Source organism: Melanerpes formicivorus, unplaced genomic scaffold (genome assembly GCF_026170545.1).
Source record: "Melanerpes formicivorus ecotype bairdi unplaced genomic scaffold, bMelFor1.0.p_v2 SCAF_14, whole genome shotgun sequence".
In the NCBI taxonomy this organism is placed as follows: domain Eukaryota; kingdom Metazoa; phylum Chordata; class Aves; order Piciformes; family Picidae; genus Melanerpes; species Melanerpes formicivorus.
This window is the reverse complement of record NW_027142366.1, coordinates 18,774,735-18,791,681: the sequence shown is the minus strand read 5'-3', so window position 1 is coordinate 18,791,681 and position 16,947 is coordinate 18,774,735. Positions and strand designations below refer to the sequence as shown.

General features: G+C 60.9%; 1 protein-coding gene across 4 annotated transcripts in view; it reads left to right on the top strand.

The window, feature by feature from the left end:
* SEC14L5 (SEC14 like lipid binding 5) overlaps positions 1-16,947 on the top strand; it is a 64,727-nt gene that overhangs the window by 29,303 nt on the left and 18,477 nt on the right. For all 4 annotated transcript variants that reach the window (XM_068147279.1, XM_068147278.1, XM_068147276.1 and 1 more), the window contains 5 exons: positions 1,721-1,870; positions 3,131-3,262; positions 12,379-12,507; positions 14,581-14,818; positions 16,827-16,939. In XM_068147279.1, coding sequence (XP_068003380.1) covers positions 3,131-3,262; positions 12,379-12,507; positions 14,581-14,818; positions 16,827-16,939 — 612 coding nt within the window. In that variant the 5' untranslated portion in view covers positions 1,721-1,870. The remainder of the gene's footprint in view (positions 1-1,720; positions 1,871-3,130; positions 3,263-12,378; positions 12,508-14,580; positions 14,819-16,826; positions 16,940-16,947) is intronic.

The window sequence follows — 16,947 nt, the reverse complement described above, 5'->3', positions numbered from 1 at the left end:
TGAGCTGCAGACAGGAGCCCAGGTGTGCAGCCCTGAGCCCAGAGCTGCAGGCAGGAGCCCAAGTGTGCAGCCCTGAGCCCAGAGCTGCAGGCAGGAGCCCAGGTGTGCAGCCCTGAGCCCGGGGCAGCAGGCAGGAGCCCAGGTGTGCAGCCCTGAGCCTGGAGCTGCAGGCAGGAGCCCAGGTGTGCAGCCCTGAGCCCAGAGCTGCAGGCAGGAGCCCAGGTGTGCAGCCCTGAGCTCTGAGCTGCAGACAGGAGCCCAAGTGTGCAGCCCTGAGCCCAGAGCTGCAGGCAGGAGCCCAAGTGTGCAGCCCTGAGCCCAGAGCTGCAGGCAGGAGCTGAGGTGTGCAGCCCTGAGCCCGGGGCAGCAGGCAGGAGCCCAGGTGTGCAGCCCTGAGCCTGGAGCTGCAGGCAGGAGCCCAGGTGTGCAGCCCTGAGCCCAGAGCTGCAGGCAGGAGCCCAAGTGTGCAGCCCTGAGCCCAGAGCTGCAGGCAGGAGCCCAGGTGTGCAGCCCTGAGCGTGGAGCTGCAGGCAGGAGCCCAGGTGTGCAGCTCTGAGCCCGGAGTTGCAGGCAGGAGCTGAGGTGTGCAGCTCTGAGCCCGGAGCTGCAGGCAGGAGCTGAGGTGTGCAGCTCTGAGCCCGGAGCTGCAGGCAGGAGCCCAGGCGTGCAGCCCTGAGCTCTAAGCTGCAGGCAGGAGCCCAGGTGTGCAGCCCTGAGCCCGGAGCTGCAGCCTAGAGCCCAGGTGTGCAGCCCTGAGCCCAGAGCTGCAGGCAGGAGCCCAGGTGTGCAGCCCTGAGCCTGGAGCTGCAGCCTAGAGCCCAGGTGTGCAGCCCTGAGCCCAGAGCTGCAGGCAGGAGCCCAGGTGTGCAGCCCTGAGCCTGGAGCTGCAGCCTAGAGCCCAGGTGTGCAGCCCTGAGCCCAGAGCTGCAGCCTAGAGCCCAGGTGTGCAGCCCTGAGCCTGGAGCTGCAGGCAGGAGCCCAGGCGTGCAGCCCTGAGCCTGGAGCTGCAGACAGGAGCCCAGGTGTGCAGCCCTGAGCCCGGAGCTGCAGGCAGGAGCCCAGGTGTGCAGCCCTGAGCCCGGAGCTGCAGGCAGGAGCCCAGGTGTGCAGCCCTGAGCCCAGAGCTGCAGGCAGGAGCCCAGCTGTGCAGCCCTGAGCCCGGGGCTGCAGGCAGGAGCCCAGGTGTGCAGCCCTGAGCCTGGAGCTGCAGCCTAGAGCCCAGGTGTGCAGCCCTGAGCCCGGAGCTGCAGGCAGGAGCCCAGGTGTGCAGCCCTGAGCCCAGAGCTGCAGGCAGGAGCCCAGATGTGCAGCCCTGAGCCCGGGGCTGCAGGCAGGAGCCCAGGTGTGCAGCCCTGAGCCTGGAGCTGCAGCCTAGAGCCCAGGTGTGCAGCCCTGAGCCCGGAGCTGCAGGCAGGAGCCCAGGTGTGCAGGCCTGAGCCTGGAGCTGCAGCCTAGAGCCCAGGTGTGCAGCCCTGAGTGTGGAGCTGCAGGCAGGAGCTGAGGTGTGCAGCCCTGAGCCCGGGGCAGCAGGCAGGAGCCCAGCTGTGCAGCCCTGAGCCCGGAGCTGCAGCCTACAGCCCAGGTGTGCAGCCCTGAGCCCGGAGCTGCAGCCTACAGCCCAGGTGTGCAGCCCTGAGCCCGGGGCTGCAGGCAGGAGCCTGTCTGTGCATCCCTGCAGCCAGGGCTGCCGCTGCAGCTGCCCTTGCCCTTGTCTCCACAGGCCTACGAGAAGCGGTTCCCCTGCTGCCCGCAGCTGCCGGTGTTCGTGGGCAGTGAGGTGCTGCGGGAGTGGCGCAGCCCGGACGGAGCCATCCACGTCGTGGAGCGCAGCTGCAGGCTCAACATCGACGCTCCCAGGCTGCTCAAGAAGGCAAGCGGCACCCCGGGGCCCTGGCCCTGCCTCCCCTCTGGGCTGCCTCCTAACGCTGTGCTCCCTCTCTGGGCTTTGTGGTGGGTTGAAGCTTCCCCCCCCAGCATTTGCTCTGCCAGACCAGCTCAGTCAGGAGGAAGTGGAGCTGCATTTACAAGCAGAGCTCCACTCTCCCATGGCATGCAATGAATGTGAGCAAATATCCAGGGGTGACAACACTTACAGATATTTACAACTCATGAACAGCACAGGGCCCCTCCCAGCCATGGCCAGGGGAAGCTACCAGCTTCTTTCTCCCTTACCTTCCTGTGGTGGGTTGAGCCTTAACTGGCATTTAAGAGCTCAGTTGGGGGCAAGACTGAGAATCCCTCTCCTGCTCCCCCTTCATCCTTCCCAATCAAGAGAGAAAAGGGAAGGGGAAAGAAGAGGGAGAGATAAGGGAAGAAAGGAAAAAAAAAGGAAAGGAAGTGGGATAAGGAAATAGGGAGGAGGTAAATCTACCAAGAAATAGTTTGGAGTCAGTTTGGAAGTAGAGAGGTAAAATTTTCTTTAAACAAGAGAGAGAGAGAGAGAGAGAGAGATAACCACAGGAAGGGTTCACAAGGGTAAGGAACAGGGATGGATAGGGAGAGATATAAAACCAACAGTCCTTTGAAGAGGCATGGATGCAGCAGGGAGGAAGACCAGGCCTGAGCACGTGGCAGAGAAGCAGGAAGCCAGCAGCAGTCCTCTCATCCAGGCAAGGCAGAAGCTGAAAGAGAGCAAAGGGCTGCAGTGTCTTCCTTTTATAGGCTTGCTGGACAGGGAGGGGGAGTGGAACAGACTGACTCAGTTTCCATGGGGGGAAACCCCCTGCAGGGAGGGCAAGGCTCTCACAACCCCTCCCCCACCCTGTCAGGATGGGCATAACGCATCACACCTCCTCGCCCTCCCTGTGCAGAAGGGACAAGAGAAAGGAGCAGAGAAGTTAGACTTAGCCAAGGCCAGCCGCAAGCAGGTTACCTCTCCCAAGCAAAGCAAACTGGCCAGAGATCAGAGGAGGGAAGGGCAGAATTGTTATGGTACAGCTCCTCCTGTTCCAGCTGTGCACCCAAGGAACTTGATCAGAAGGACCTTTGCTTTTCCTTCTCGCACCCGAGAGCGATTTGGTTGTGTTTCCCTGCTCCTCTGCTCAGAATCTGTGCCTGAGCTTTAGAGAGCAGAGCCTCCGAGCAGCCCAGGCTCTAACTGCTGCCACTGCTGCTCCCTGCCCGGCTGCAGATGGCGGGGGTGGAGCAGGTGGTGTTCATCCAGACGAACACGGTGAACTGGCGCGAGAGGACGCTGCGCATCGAGGCGCACAACGAGACCTTCGCCAGCCGCGTCGTCGTCCTGGAGACCTGCAGCTACTCCGTGAGTGCCCTGCCCTGCCCTGCCCTGCCCTGCCCTGCGCTGCGCTGCCCTGCCCTGCGCTGCCCTGCCCTGCCCTGCGCTGCGCTGCCGTGCCCTGCCCTGCACTGCCCTGCCCTGCGCTGCCCTGCCCTGCCCTGCGCTGCGCTGCCGTGCCCTGCCCTGCCCTGCCCTGCGCTGCCCTGCCCTGCCCTGCCCTGCGCTGCCCTGCCCTGCGCTGCCCTGTCCTGCGCTGCCCTGCCCTGCACTGCCCTGCCCTGCCCTGTCCTGCCCTGTCCTGCGCTGCCCTGTGCTGCCCTGCCCTGCCCTGTCCTGCGCTGCCCTGCCCTGCCCTGCCCAGCCCTGCCCTGTGCTGTCAGCACTGCTGCCAGAGCCGCGGGGTCAGCCTGGGGGCTTGGGGCCTTGCCTGGGATTTGAGAGCTCGGGTGGGGGCAAGACTGGGAACCACTCCCTCCCCCAGCCCCTTCCTCGTCCCTGGCTGAGAGAAAAAGAAAGGGAAGGAGCAAACCCTCCGGGAAATAGGTTGGGGTTGGTTTGGAAGGAGAGAGAGGCAACAAGACACCAAGCTGGGGGCAGGAGTTGATCTGCTGGAGGGTAGAGAGGCTCTGCAGAGAGACCTGGACAGACTGGGCAGATGGGCAGAGGCCAAGGGCAGGAGATTGAACACATCCAAGTGCCAGGGGCTGCACTTTGGCCACAACAACCCCAGGCAGTGCTACAGGCTGGGGGCAGAGTGGCTGAGAGCAGCCAGGCAGAGAGGGACCTGGGAGTGCTGGTCGATGGTAGGCTGAACATGAGCCTGCAGTGTGCCCAGGCAGCCAAGAGGGCCAATGGCATCCTGCCTGCATCAGGAAGAGTGTGGCCAGCAGGAGCAGGGAGGTCATTGTGCCCCTGTACACTGCACCGGTTAGGCCACACCTCGAGTCCTGTGAGCAGTTCCGGGCCCCTCAGGTTAGGAAGGAGATTGACTTGCTGGAAGGTGTCCAGAGAAGGGCAACAAAGTTGGTGAGGGGTTTGGAACACAGCCCTGTGAGGAGAGGCTGAGGGAGCTGGGGTTGCTTAGCCTGCAGAAGAGGAGGCTCAGGGGTGGCCTTATTGCTCTCTGCAACTTCCTGAAGGGAGGTTGTAGCCAGGTGGGGGTTGGGCTCTGCTCCCAGGCAGCCAGCAGCAGAACAAGAGGACACAGTCTCAAGCTGTGCCAGGGGAGGTTCAGATTGGATGTTAGGAAGAAGTTCTACACAGAGAGAGTGATTGCCCATTGGAATGTGCTGCCCAGGGAGGTGGTGGAGTCACCATCCCTGGAGGTGTTCAGGAGGAGACTTGATGGGGTGCTTGGTGCCATGGGTTAGTTGTTTAGGTGGTGTTGGGTTGGTTGATGGGTTGGAGGTGATGACCTTGAAGGTCTCTTCCAACCCGGTTTATTATTATTATTAATTTCCTTTAGATATATATAACAATAACAGGAAGGGTTCACAGGGGTAAGGAACAAGGATGCAGGGGGAAAAATATATATATACAAAACCAGTCCTTTGAAGCCCTTTGGAGAGGCTTGGATGCAGCAGGGAGAAAGACCCGGCCTGAGCACGTGGCAGAGAAGCAGGGAGCCAGCAGCAGTCCTCTCATCCAGGCAAGGCAGGAGCCAAAAGAGAGCAAAGGGCTGCAGTGTCAGCTGTCAGCTCATGGCTTGGACCACTACACTCTGTGCTGGGTTAGGAACTGGCTGGAGGGCCAAGCCCAGAGAGTGGTGGTGAATGGTGCCACAGCCAGCTGGCAGCCAGGCACCAGTGGTGTGCCCCAGGGAGCAGTGCTGGGCCCTGTGCTCTTTAACATCTTCATTGATGAGCTGGATGAGGGGGTCAAGTCAGTCATCAGCAAGTTTGCAGATGACAGCAAGCTGGGAGCAGATGTTGGTCAGTGAGAGGGCAGAAGGGCTCTGCAGAGGGACCTTGCCAGGCTGGACAGATGGGCAGAGGCCAACAGGATGGCATTCAACAAGTCCAAGTACCAGGGGCTGCACTTTGGCCACAGCAACCCCAGGCAGAGCTACAGGCTGGGGTCAGAGTGGCTGAGAGCTGCCAACCAGAGAGGGACCTGGGGGTGCTGATTGACAGCCACCTGAATATGAGCCAGCAGTGTGCCCAGGTGGCCAGGAAGGCCAAAGGCATCCTGGCCTGCATTAGGAATAGTGTGGCCAGCAGGAGCAGGGAGGTCATTGTGCCCCTGTACTCTGCACTGGTTAGGCTGCACCTTGAGTCCTGTGTCCAGCTCTGGGCTCCTCAGCTCAAGAAGGACATTGAGAGACTTGAAGGTGTCCAGAGAAGGGCAACAAAGCTGGGGAGGGGTCTGGGGCACAGCCCTGTGAGGAGAGGCTGAGGGAGCTGGGGTTGCTTAGCCTGGAGAAGAGGAGGCTCAGGGGAGACCTTCTTGCTCTCTGCAACTCCCTGCAGGGAGGTTGGAGCCAGGTGGGGGTTGGGCTCTGCTCCCAGGCAGCCAGCAGCAGAACAAGAGGACACAGTCTCAAGCTGTGCCAGGGGAGGTTCAGGCTGGAGGTGAGGAGAAAGTTCTTCCCAGCAAGAGAGATTGGCTACTGGGATGTGCTGCCCAGGAGGTGGTGGAGTCTCCATCCCTGGAGGTTTTCCAGAGGGGATTGGATGTGGCACTTGGTGCCATGGTCTAGTCATGAGGTCTGTGTTGATAGATTGGACTCGATGATCCTCGAGGTCCTTTCCAGCCTAAGTTATACTGTGATACTGTGTCTTCCTTTTTATAGGCTTGCTGGATAGGGAGGGGCAGTGGAACAGACCCAGTTTCCCAGAGGGAAAACCCTCTCCAGGGAGAGCAAAGCTCTCACAAGCCCTCCCACCCCCCTTCCTTTCAGGATGGGCATAACCCATCACAATCAGCCAGGTTGGGAGAGAGTTCCCGAGATCATCCAGCCCAACCCATCAGCCAGCCCTAACTGACGGAATGGAATGGAATGGAATGGAATGGAATGGAATGGAATGGAATGGAATGGAATGGAATGGAATGGAATGGAATGGAATGGAATTAACCAGGTTGGAAAAGACCTCAGAGATCACCAAGTCCAACCTCTCCCCCAGCACCATCTGATCAACTCAACCATGGCACCAAGGGCCTCATCCAGTCTCTTCCTAAACACCTCCAGGGATGGGGACTCCACCACCTCCCTGGGCAGCACATCCCAGTGGCCAATCTCTCTTGCTGGGAAGAACTTCTTCCTAACATCCAACCTAAACCTCTCCTGGCACAGCTTGAGACTGTGTCCTCTTGTTCTGCTGCTGGGTGCCTGGGAGCAGAGCCCAACCCCCACCTGGCTCCAACCTCCCTGCAGGGAGTTGCAGAGAGCAAGAAGGTCTCCCCTGAGCCTCCTCTTCTCCAGGCTAAGCAACCCCAGCTCCCTCAGCCTCTCCTCACAGGGCTGTGCTCAAAGCCTCCCCCCAGCCCTGTTGCCCTTCTCAATGGCATCCTGGGGTGCAGCAGGAAGAGTGTGGCCAGCAGGGCAAGGGAAGGTCTTCACATCTTCTACACTGATACAACAAGGTTGTGTCTGGAGTGCTGGGTCCAGTTGTGGGCTCCCCAGTTGCAGAAGGACAAGGATTTGCTGGAGGGGGCCCAGAAAAGAGCTGTGAAGGTGCTGAGGGAACTGGGACATCTCTGTGGAGGGGAAGGCTGAGAGCATGGGGGTGTTTGGTCTGGAGAAGAGCAGCCTGAGAGGGGATCTGATCAATGCTGATCAATAGCTCAGGGGTGGGTGTCAGGAGGATGGGACCAGGCTTTGTTCAGTGGTGCCCAGGGGCAGGACAAGTGGTGACAAGCACCAATCTGAAGATGAGAACTTCCATCTGAACATGAGGAGGAACTGCTTTAAGGGTGACAGAGCCCTGGAGCAGGCTGCCCAGAGAGGTTGTGGAGTCTGCTGGTGTGGAGAGCTTCCAACCCACCCTGGGCACTGTGCTGCTGGGCAGGGTGCTGGGGGTGCCCTGCTGGAGCAGGGCTTGGGCTGGGGGAGCTCCAGAGCTCCCTTCCAACCCTTACCCTGCTGGGATTCAGGCTGGGCAACCCTAGTGCCAGTCTCTCATAACTTTCTGGCACTCAGGCTCTTACCCTCTGCACCAGCTGCTGGTTCCAAGGCCATGGGGCCAAGACCAAGCCTTCTGTCAGGGTCAGGCTCAGATACCCTTCATGCAGGGGTGCTCAGGACACGTTAAGGAGTGGGGTGGGAGAGTCTTTCTCATGTGAGCTGGGGTAGGAATGAGGAGTCAGGTGAAGACTTTGACCTCAGGGTGCTGATGCCTTGGTGACCCTGCCTTGGCCAGGGGATTGGACTCCATGATTTCATTAGACCCCACCTGCAGCACTGCCTCCAGCCTCTGAGCACAGGAAGGACCTGGAGCTGCTGGAGAGGAGCCAGAGAAGGCCACAGAGATGCTCAGAGGCTGCAGAACCTCCCCTGTGGGGCCAGGCTGGGAGAGCTGGGGCTGTGCAGCCTGGAGAAGGGAAGGCTCCAGGCAGACCTCAGAGCAGCTCCCAGTAGCTGAAGGGCTCCAGGAGAGCTGGGGAGGGACTTGGGACAAGGGCTGGGAGTGCCAGGCCCAGGGCCAATGGCTTTGAGCTGGGAGAGAGGAGACTGAGAGTGGAGAGGTGGAAGAAATTGTTTGCAGTGAGGCTGGGGAGACTCTGGCACAGGCTGCCCAGGGAGGCTGTGGCTGCCTCCTGCCTGGAGGTGTTCAGGCCCAGGCTGGATGAGGCCTTGAGCAGCCTGTGCTGGTGGGAGGTGTCCCTGCCCATGGCAGGGGTTGGTGCTGGATGGTCTCTGAGGTCCCTTCCAACCCAACCCATTCTGTGAGTCTCTGAAGGTCCCTTCCCTCCCCTGTGTGCCTATGAAGCAGCCTCATGTGTTGCTGGAAGCCACCAGGCAGTGCTTTGTGTTCCCTCCACCAAGGTGCAGATCCTGTTACCTTGGCTGCCCTTTTGGCAGCAGCACAGCAGCACAGCAGCTCAGCAGCACAGCAGCACAGCAGCACAGCAGCACAGCAGCTCAGCAGCACAGCAGCACAGCAGCTCAGCAGCTCAGCAGCTCAGCTTTGGGGGCAGCTAGCAAACTGTGAGCTGCTTCTGCCTGTAGCAAGACAAAGAGCTGCACAGCAGGGTCCTGGATGGTGAGAGGCTTTCCTGAGCCAGAGGTCAAGCAGGGGCTAGGCTGGGGCTTCCTAAAGGCTCCAATAAATCAAAGTGCATCGTGGTGAAAGGCTCCAGCAGCTGGGAAGGGCTCCCAGGGCAGCTCTGCAGGCACTGTGTTATGAAAGAGAAAGCATCTCACTGCTGTGTTCAGACTCAGATCCTTTCCCCACTTCTGCCCAAGGCTACTGATGTGAAACCAGACACCATCAGTGATGCAGAAGATTCCCTGAGTGGTCATCTGAGTTTTCCTCACTCTACAGCTGATTGTCTTACAGCTGTTGACTCAATATGGAGAAATGTGGCCTTCCAGTGTCTGAAGGGGGCTCCAGGAAGGCTGGGGAGGGACTGCTCAGGATCTCAGGCAGTGATAGGACTAGGGGCAATGGAATGAAGCTGGAGGTGGGGAGATTCAGGCTGGAGGGGAGGAGGAAGTTCTTCCCCATGAGAGTGGTGAAGCCCTGGAATGGGTTGTGCAGGGAGGTGGTTGGGGCCCTGTCCCTGGAGGTGTTTAAGGCCAGGCTGGATGAGGCTCTGGCCAGGCTGATCTAGTGTGGGGTGTCCCTGCCCATGGCAGGGGGGTTGGAGCTGGATGATCCTTGGGGTCCCTTCCAACCCTGACTGATGCTATGATACACTCAGACATTGCTCCCCTTGCTGCTCGGTGGCTCTGCTGCCTCCAAGCTCCTGTCCTTCGGGAGGAAATGGCAGAGCTGGGCTGTGAGGGAAGTGCTCTTCCTGGGGCAGGGTGGGAGCTGGCTGCCTGCATCCTCAAGATGCTTCCCAGCACTATTTTTACCAGTTCCTTTTCCCCTGCCAGGGTGCACAGGAAGCAGGTTTCTGTCCTTTTTGGGGTTGTTTTTCTTGCAGTGTGCCCTGAAGCAGCTTGGAGCAGCAGCAGCCTGCTCCTGCAGGGCCCTCACACCGCCCCCCCAGGGCAGCTGCTGGCCCTCAGGCAGCTCCCAGCCTGCAGCCTGGGCAGGAGTCTCTTTACTCTTGCCTGGCAGTTGGTGAACAGAGAAAAGGCAGAGACCTGTCACAGATGAGTGAGGCTTAGAGAGCCCAGCAGGAACCAGGAAGGGAGTAACTGAGGGGGAAGCACTGGAAAAGAAAGAGGTTTCTTGGGCTGACACTGGAAACCTCCCTGCTCTGCCCTGCCCTGTGCTCTGGGGGCAGCTGAGGGCAGTGCCTGAGCTCCCTCTTTAAACCTGGGATAAAAAACCTCCTGCACCTGGGTCAGGGCAAGCCTTGGTACCAGGGCAGGCTGGGGGGGATGAGGCTGAGAGCAGCCCTGCAGGGAAGGGCTTGGGGGTGCTGGGGGGGAGGAGCTGGGCAGGAGCCAGCAATGGGCACTGGCAGCACAGGAGGCTGTGCTGGGGCTGCCCTTGGCCTCCTGTGCTGCCAGTGCCCATTGCCAGAGCTGTGAGAGGATCCTGCCCTCTGCTCTGCTCTGGGGAGATCACCCCTGCAGGGCTGGGGCCAGGTATGGGACCCCCAGCACAAGAGAGACCTGGAGCTGCTGGAGAGGAGCCAGAGGAGGCCACAGAGATGATCAGAGGCTGCAGAACCTCCCCTGTGGGGCCAGGCTGGGAGAGCTGGGGCTGTGCAGCCTGGAGAGGAGAAGGCTGCAGGCAGACCTCAGAGCTGCAGTTCAATCTCTGCAGGGCAGCTGCAGGCAGCTGGGGAGGGACTGCTCAGAAGGGGCTGTGGGGATAGGAGCAGAGGCAATGGTTTGGAACTGGAGCAGGGCAGAGTTAGGTTGGACAGCAGGAGGAAGCTCTGCAGAGGGAGGCTGGGGAGACTCTGGCACAGGCTGCCCAGGGAGGTGGTGCAGGCTCCATCCCTGGAGCCATTGAAGCTCAGCCTGGCTGTGGCCCTGGGCAGCCTGCTCTGGCTGGAGCTGTCCCTGCTGCCTGCAGGGGGTTGGGCAGGAGGCCCTTGGAGGCTCCCTCCCAGCCCAGGGCAGGCTGTGAAACTCTGAATTTTCTCTGTCATTATTACCTTCATTTATTTTATCTATCTATACCTGAGGGGTGAGTGTCAAGGTGAAGCTGCCAGGCTTTGTCAGGGGTGCCCAGGGCCAGCACAAGGGGCAGAAAGTGTCAGGCAGGAGGCTGGAGCTGAGCAGGAGGAGAAAGTTGTTTGGGGTGAGGCTGCTGGAGGCCTGGAGCAGGCTGCCCAGAGAGGTTGTGGAGTCTGCTGGTGTGGAGAGCTTCCAACCCCCCCTGGGCACTGTGCTGCTGGGCAGGGTGCTGGGGGTGCCCTGCTGGGGCAGGGGCTTGGGCTGGGTGAGCTCCAGAGCTCCCTTCCAGCCCCAGGTGCTGGGATGCTGCCCTGCATTCTGTTCCCTGTGCAGACACAGAGTGGCTTCATTCCATCCTCCTGGGGGCCAGCCCTGCCTACCACAGGGAGCTCTGGATGTGGTGGTTCCTGGTGGGCTTCTCACTGCTGCTGCAGTGCAGCTCTTGCTGTGAATGAGTGCTGGCTCAGCCTGCAGGGGCAGAGAGGGGCTTGAAGCTTCCCATGTGCATGTGAGCAGTGCTGCTTAGCCACAACTGGGGCTGTGCAGCCTGGAGAAGAGGAGGCTGAGGGAGACCTCCTTGCTCTCTGCAGCTCCCTGAGAGGAGGCTGCAGCCAGCTGGGGCTTGGGCTCTGCTCCCTAGGCTCAGGGGAGAGGAGGAGAGGCAATGGCCTGGAACTGTGCCAGGGGAGGGTTAGGTTGGAGAGGAGGCCAAATGTCTTTGGTGGCAGAGTGGTCAGGGCCTGGCAGAAGCTGCCCAGGGAGGTGGTGGAGTCCCCATGGCTGGAGGGGTTGCAGAGCCCTGTGGCCATGGCAGCTGGGGCCAGGGTTTGGTGGCCATGGTGGGGTTGGGTTGGTGTTGGCCTGGATGAGCTTGGAGAGCTTTTCCATCCCAAACATCCCAAACAATTCCATCCCAAACAATTATTTTCAGTGAGGGGGGGGGAGACTCTTGCACAGGTTTCCCAGGGGGGCTGTGGATCACAGTGTCACCAAGGTTGGAAGAGACCTCAAAGATCAAGTCCAAGCTGTCACCACAGACCTCATGACTAGACCATGGCTCCAAGTGCCACATCCAATCCCCTCTGGAACACCACCAGGGATGGGGACTCCACCACCTCCCTGGGCAGCACATCCCAGTGGCCAGTTCCTCTTGCTGGGAAGAACTTTCTCCTCACCTCCAGCCTAAACCTCCCCTGGCACAGCTTGAGACTGTGTCCTCTTGTTCTGCTGCTGGCTGCCTGGGAGCAGAGCCCAACCCCCACCTGGCTCCAACCTCCCTGCAGGGAGTTGCAGAGAGCAAGAAGGTCTCCCCTGAGCCTCCTCTACTCCAGGCTAAGCAACCCCAGCTCCCTCAGCCTCTCCTCACAGGGCTGTGCCCCAGACCCCTCCCCAGCTTTGTTGCCCTTCTCTGGACACCTTCAAGTCTCTCAATGTCCTTCTTGAGCTGAGGAGCCCAGAGCTGGACACAGGACTCAAGGGGTGGCCTGAGCAGTGCTGAGCACAGGGCACAAGGACTTCCCTGCTCCTGCTGGCCACACTCTTCCTGATGCAGGCCAGGATGTCCCCTCCCTGGAGGTGTTCAGGACCAGGCTGGATGAGGCCCTGAGCAGCCTGTGCTGGTGGGAGAGGTCCCTGCCTGTGGCAGGGGCTTGGAGCTGGGTGACCTCTGAGGTCCCTTCCAACCCAACCCATGCTGTGACTGTGCCTGCATGGCTCTGTGCATCAATGTTCCATGTGTCCACTTCTTCTGCTGGGAGGGAGGATTCCTCTGGGTCTGTTTGTGGCTCACAGGAAGCCTCCTCTGCCCCCCTCAGCCAGCCTGGCACCACGGGCACGGAGCCTGCCACAGCCTGAGCTCTTTGCTGCCATCCAACCCTCTGTGTGCCTTTGGGCTTAGGTTCACCCTGAGAATGAGGAGTGGACCTGCTTTGAGCAGTCTGCATCTCTGGACATCAAATCCTTCTTTGGCTTCGAGAGCACCGTGGAGAAGATCGCCATGAGGCAGTACACGGCCAACATCAAACGGGTGAGCCCCCTGCCACCACCCCCTGCCAGCCCTGCACCTGCCCCTCTCCTTGCCTCTGCCAAAGAACCTCCCAGCCTCTGCCCCTGCAAGCCCTCAGCAGGGCAAACAAAGCCAGAGGCTGTGTGCAGGGAGCACAGGGGCATGGGGCTGCAGGGCAGGGAGCAGCCTGTGCCAGAGGCTGTGCCAGGCGGGGAGGGCACTGGGTGCTGCGGGGTGCCAGGCTCCTCAGACACTGAGGGCACTGTTCTGGGGGAAAATCAGCTCCAGTGGCTTGGGCAGAGACCTCAGAGCAGCCTTCCAGTGCCTGAAGGGCTCCAGGAGAGCTGGGGAGGGACTTGGGCCAAGGGCTGGGAGTGCCAGGCCCAGGGCCAATGGCTTTGAGCTGGGAGAGAGGAGACTGAGAGTAGAGAGGAGGAAGAAATTCTTGGCAGTGAGGCTGGGGAGACTCTGGCACAGGCTGCCCAGGGAGGCTGTGGCTGCCTCCTGCCTGGAGGTGTTCAGGACCAGGCTGGATGAGGCCCTGAGCTGCCTGTGCTGGTGGGAGGGGTCCCTGCCCATGGCAGGGGCTTGGAGCTGGATGATCTTTGAGGTCCCTTCCAACCCAACCCATTCTGTGACTGCCTCTGGGGCTGCTTTCCTCTGGAATGGGGCAGCTGAGTCAGGATTTGGGAGCAAGAGGTTGGGGTAAGAATGTTGTGAAAGGGGGGGGTGGTCTCTGCTGCCTACTAACAGCTGAGGGGAAATGGCCTCAGGTTGCAGCAGGGAGGTTTAGGTCAACAGAAAGGGAAACTTTGTCACTGTGAGGCTGGCAGAGGCCTGGAGCAGGCTGCAGAGTGGAGTCTCCTTCTCTGGAGACATTCCAGACCCACCTGGGGGTGTTCCTGGGTGACCCTGCTCTGGCAGGGGGGTTGGGTTTGAAGCTCTTTCAAGGTCCCTTCCAACTAATAACATTCTGTGATGAGAAGAAACTTCCTCCCTGGAAGGGTTCTCAGGGCCTGGCCCAGGCTGCCAGGGGGGTGGCTGAGTGCCCAGCCCTGGAGGTGTCTCCCAGGGCAGAGCTGTGGTGCTGAGGGCCAGGGCTCAGCCCCAGCCTGGGCAGAGTTAGGGAGTGGTTGGGCTGGAGGAGCTGAAAGGGCTTTGGCAAGCCAAGGGGTTCTGAGCAACCCTGGCTCTGCAGGCAGCTGCATCCCTCCTTGGCCCTGCAGGCAGCTGCATCCCTCCCTGGTTCTGCAGGCAGCTGCATCCCTCCCTGGCCCTGCAGGCAGCTGCATCCCTCCCTGGCTCTGCAGGCAGCTGCATCCCTCCTTGGCCCTGCAGGCAGCTGCATCCCTCCCTGGCTCTGCAGGCAGCTGCATCCCTCCCTGGCTCTGCAGGCAGCTGCATCCCTCCCTGGCTCTGCAGGCAGCTGCATCCCTCCCTGGCTCTGCAGGCAGCTGCATCCCTCCTGGCTCTGCAGGCAGCTGCATCCCTCCCTGGCTCTGCAGGCAGCTGCATCCCTCCTGGCTCTGCAGGCAGCTGCATCCCTCCCTGGCTCTGCAGGCAGCTGCATCCCTCCTTGGCTCTGCAGGCAGCTGCATCCCTCCTGGCCCTGCAGGCAGCTGCATCCTTCCCTGGCCCTGCAGGCAGCTGCATCCCTCCTTGGCTCTGCAGGCAGCTGCATCCCTCCCTGGCTCTGCAGGCAGCTGCATCCTTCCCTGGCCCTGCAGGCAGCTGCATCCCTCCCTGGCTCTGCAGGCAGCTGCATCCCTCCCTGGCTCTGCAGGCAGCTGCATCCCTCCCTGGCCCTGCAGGCAGCTGCATCCCTCCCTGGCCCTGCAGGCAGCTGCATCCCTCCCTGGCTCTGCAGGCAGCTGCATCCCTCCCTGGCTCTGCAGGCAGCTGCATCCCTCCCTGGCCTCTGCCTGCCCAGTGCCTGTGTGGTGCTTCTGTGCTGCAGCTCTCCCGGCAGGGGCATGCAGGGGGGAGGGCACAACCCTTTCCCTTCTGCTTCTCTCTGGGCACTGCCCCCTGTACTGTGCTGCACCCCTGGCACAGGGAGCTGTTCTCTCCTGATGGGAGCTTTCCTCTCCTCAGGGCAAGGAAGTGATTGAGCACTACCTGAAGGAGCTGATCTCCCAAGGCATCACCTTCATCCCCCGCTGGACTCCCCCCACTGCCTCTGGGCAGCAGGAGGAGCAGAGCCAGGCTGCTGGGCACCATCCTGCTGCTGGGCACCCTCCTGCCGCTCAGCCACTCGACTCTGGGCCTCATGGAAGCACCAAAGAGCAAAGTGGCAGCTGCTGCCCTGCAGCAGAAGCTGTCAGCCCTGATGGTAAGGCCAGGCTGGGCAGTGGCAGCTGCTGGCACTCACAGAGCCTTTGGGGGCACTGCAGCTTAGCTTCCTTCTGGATCTGCCCTCAGCTCTGCCTCCTGGGCTCTTTGGGCAGCAGGGAAGGTTTTCATCCCCTTTCTCCAAGAGCAAACATGAACAATGGAAGCTGGGGCTTCCCCTCCCCCCAAATGAAGCCAGTTAGAGCTCTGCAAGCAGCCTGGGACAAAAGACCTTCGGGGTTGGTCTCAGCTCTAAGGGATCTTGCACCTTGAACTGGAGAAGTGAAAGGTGTCTGTACCTGAGTGGCCATGGAATGGAGCTGGCATTCCTCAGGAGGAGAGGCAGCACCCCCTGGGTGACTGCAGCTAGGGCAGAGGCTGGCAGCTGACAGCTGCCCAGGGCTCTGCTCTCAGCAGACCTTCTCTGGGAGCTTCTCTGTGTTGGGATCTCTCTGGGCAGATCTCTCCATGTCTGCATCACTGAGCTGGGGGAGGGCATGGAGGCAGCCTCAGGCAGCCTGCAGATGGCACCAAGATGGGTGCCAGAGTTGATGTGCTGCAGGGCAGGAGGCTGTGCAGAGGGCCCTGGCCAGGCTGCAGCCATGGCTGAGGCCAAGGGGATGAGGTTCAACAGGGCCAAGGGCTGGGTCCTGCCCTTGGGTCACAACCACCCCAGGGAGGCTCCAGCCTGGGGGCAGAGTGGCTGCAAAGTGCCCAGCAGAGAAGGCCCTGGGGGTGCTGGGGGCCAGCAGCTGGAGAGGAGCCAGGGGGTGCCCAGGGGGGCAAGAAGGGCAGCAGCAGCCTGGGCTGGAGCAGCAGTGGGGTGGCAGCAGGAGCAGGGCAGGGATTGTCCCCTTGTACTCACCCTTGGGGAGGCTTTGCCTTAAATCCTGGGTTCAATCCTGGGTCACTCACTGCCAGAAGGAGATTGAGGAGCTGGAGCAGGGCCAGAGGAGGGCAAGAGAGCTGGGGAAGGGTCTGGAGAAGAGGGCTGGGGAGGAGCAGCTGAGGGAGCTGGGGGTTGGGGGTTGGACTGGCTGCTCTGGGAGGCCTTTTCCAGCCCAACCAATTCTCTGAGTCTCTGATTTCAGTTTCCAACCTGCTGCTTATTTAGCCTCCTGTGATTTGTGAATTGTGGGTGAGATCTTTAGGCCAGCAGGGGACTGAAGTGGTATCAGTGCCCAGGGCTTGGAGTGGTTAATGAGAGGAGAGCCAGAGCCCAGGAGATCTCTTTTACAGCTCCTGCTGGAGCAGTTGAGGCTTGAATGAAATATTAGAGGTCCATCCTGGATGCCTTCTGTGCTGGCTGTGTGCCCCTGCCCTGACCACCAGCAGGACATCCCTCACTGCCCTCAGGCAGCTAACAGCAGAGCTCCTGTGCTCCACCAGTGTGAATCAGAATCTACCAGGTTGGAAGAGACCTCAGAGGTCACCAAGTCCAAGCTGTCACCCAGCACCTCCTGACAGCTAACCCATGGCTCCAAGGGCCACATCCAATCCCCTCCTGAACACCTCCAGGGATGGGGACTCCACCACCTCCCTGGGCAGCACATCCCAGTGGCCAATCTCTCTTGCTGGGAAGAACTTTCTCCTCACCTCCAGCCTAAACCTCCCCTGGCACAGCTTGAGACTGTGTCCTCTTGTTCTGCTGCTGGCTGCCTGGGAGCAGAGCCCAACCCCCACCTGGCTCCAACCTCCCTGCAGGGAGTTGCAGAGAGCAAGAAGGTCTCCCCTGAGCCTCCTCTTCTCCAGGCTAAGCAACCCCAGCTCCCTCAGCCTCTCCTCACAGGGCTGTGCTCCAAACCCCTCCCCAGCTCTGTTGCCCTTCTCTGGACACCTTCAAGTCTCTCAATGTCCTTCTTGAGCTGAGGAGCCCAGAGCTGGACACAGGACTCAAGGGGTGGCCTGAGCAGTGCTCAGGAGCCTGATGGGTGCCAACAGCTGCAGGTTGTCCTCCTGGCCTCTGCCCACTGCCCTCTGAGGAGTTCTCTGCTGTGTTCCCCCCGCAGCTGACAAGCTGGAGGCAGACTACATCGAGCGGTGCCTGGGGCAGCTGAGCCCCCTGCAGGAGAGCTGCCTGATCCGCCTGCGCCGCTGGCTGCAGGAGACACACAAGGGCAAGGTGGGTGA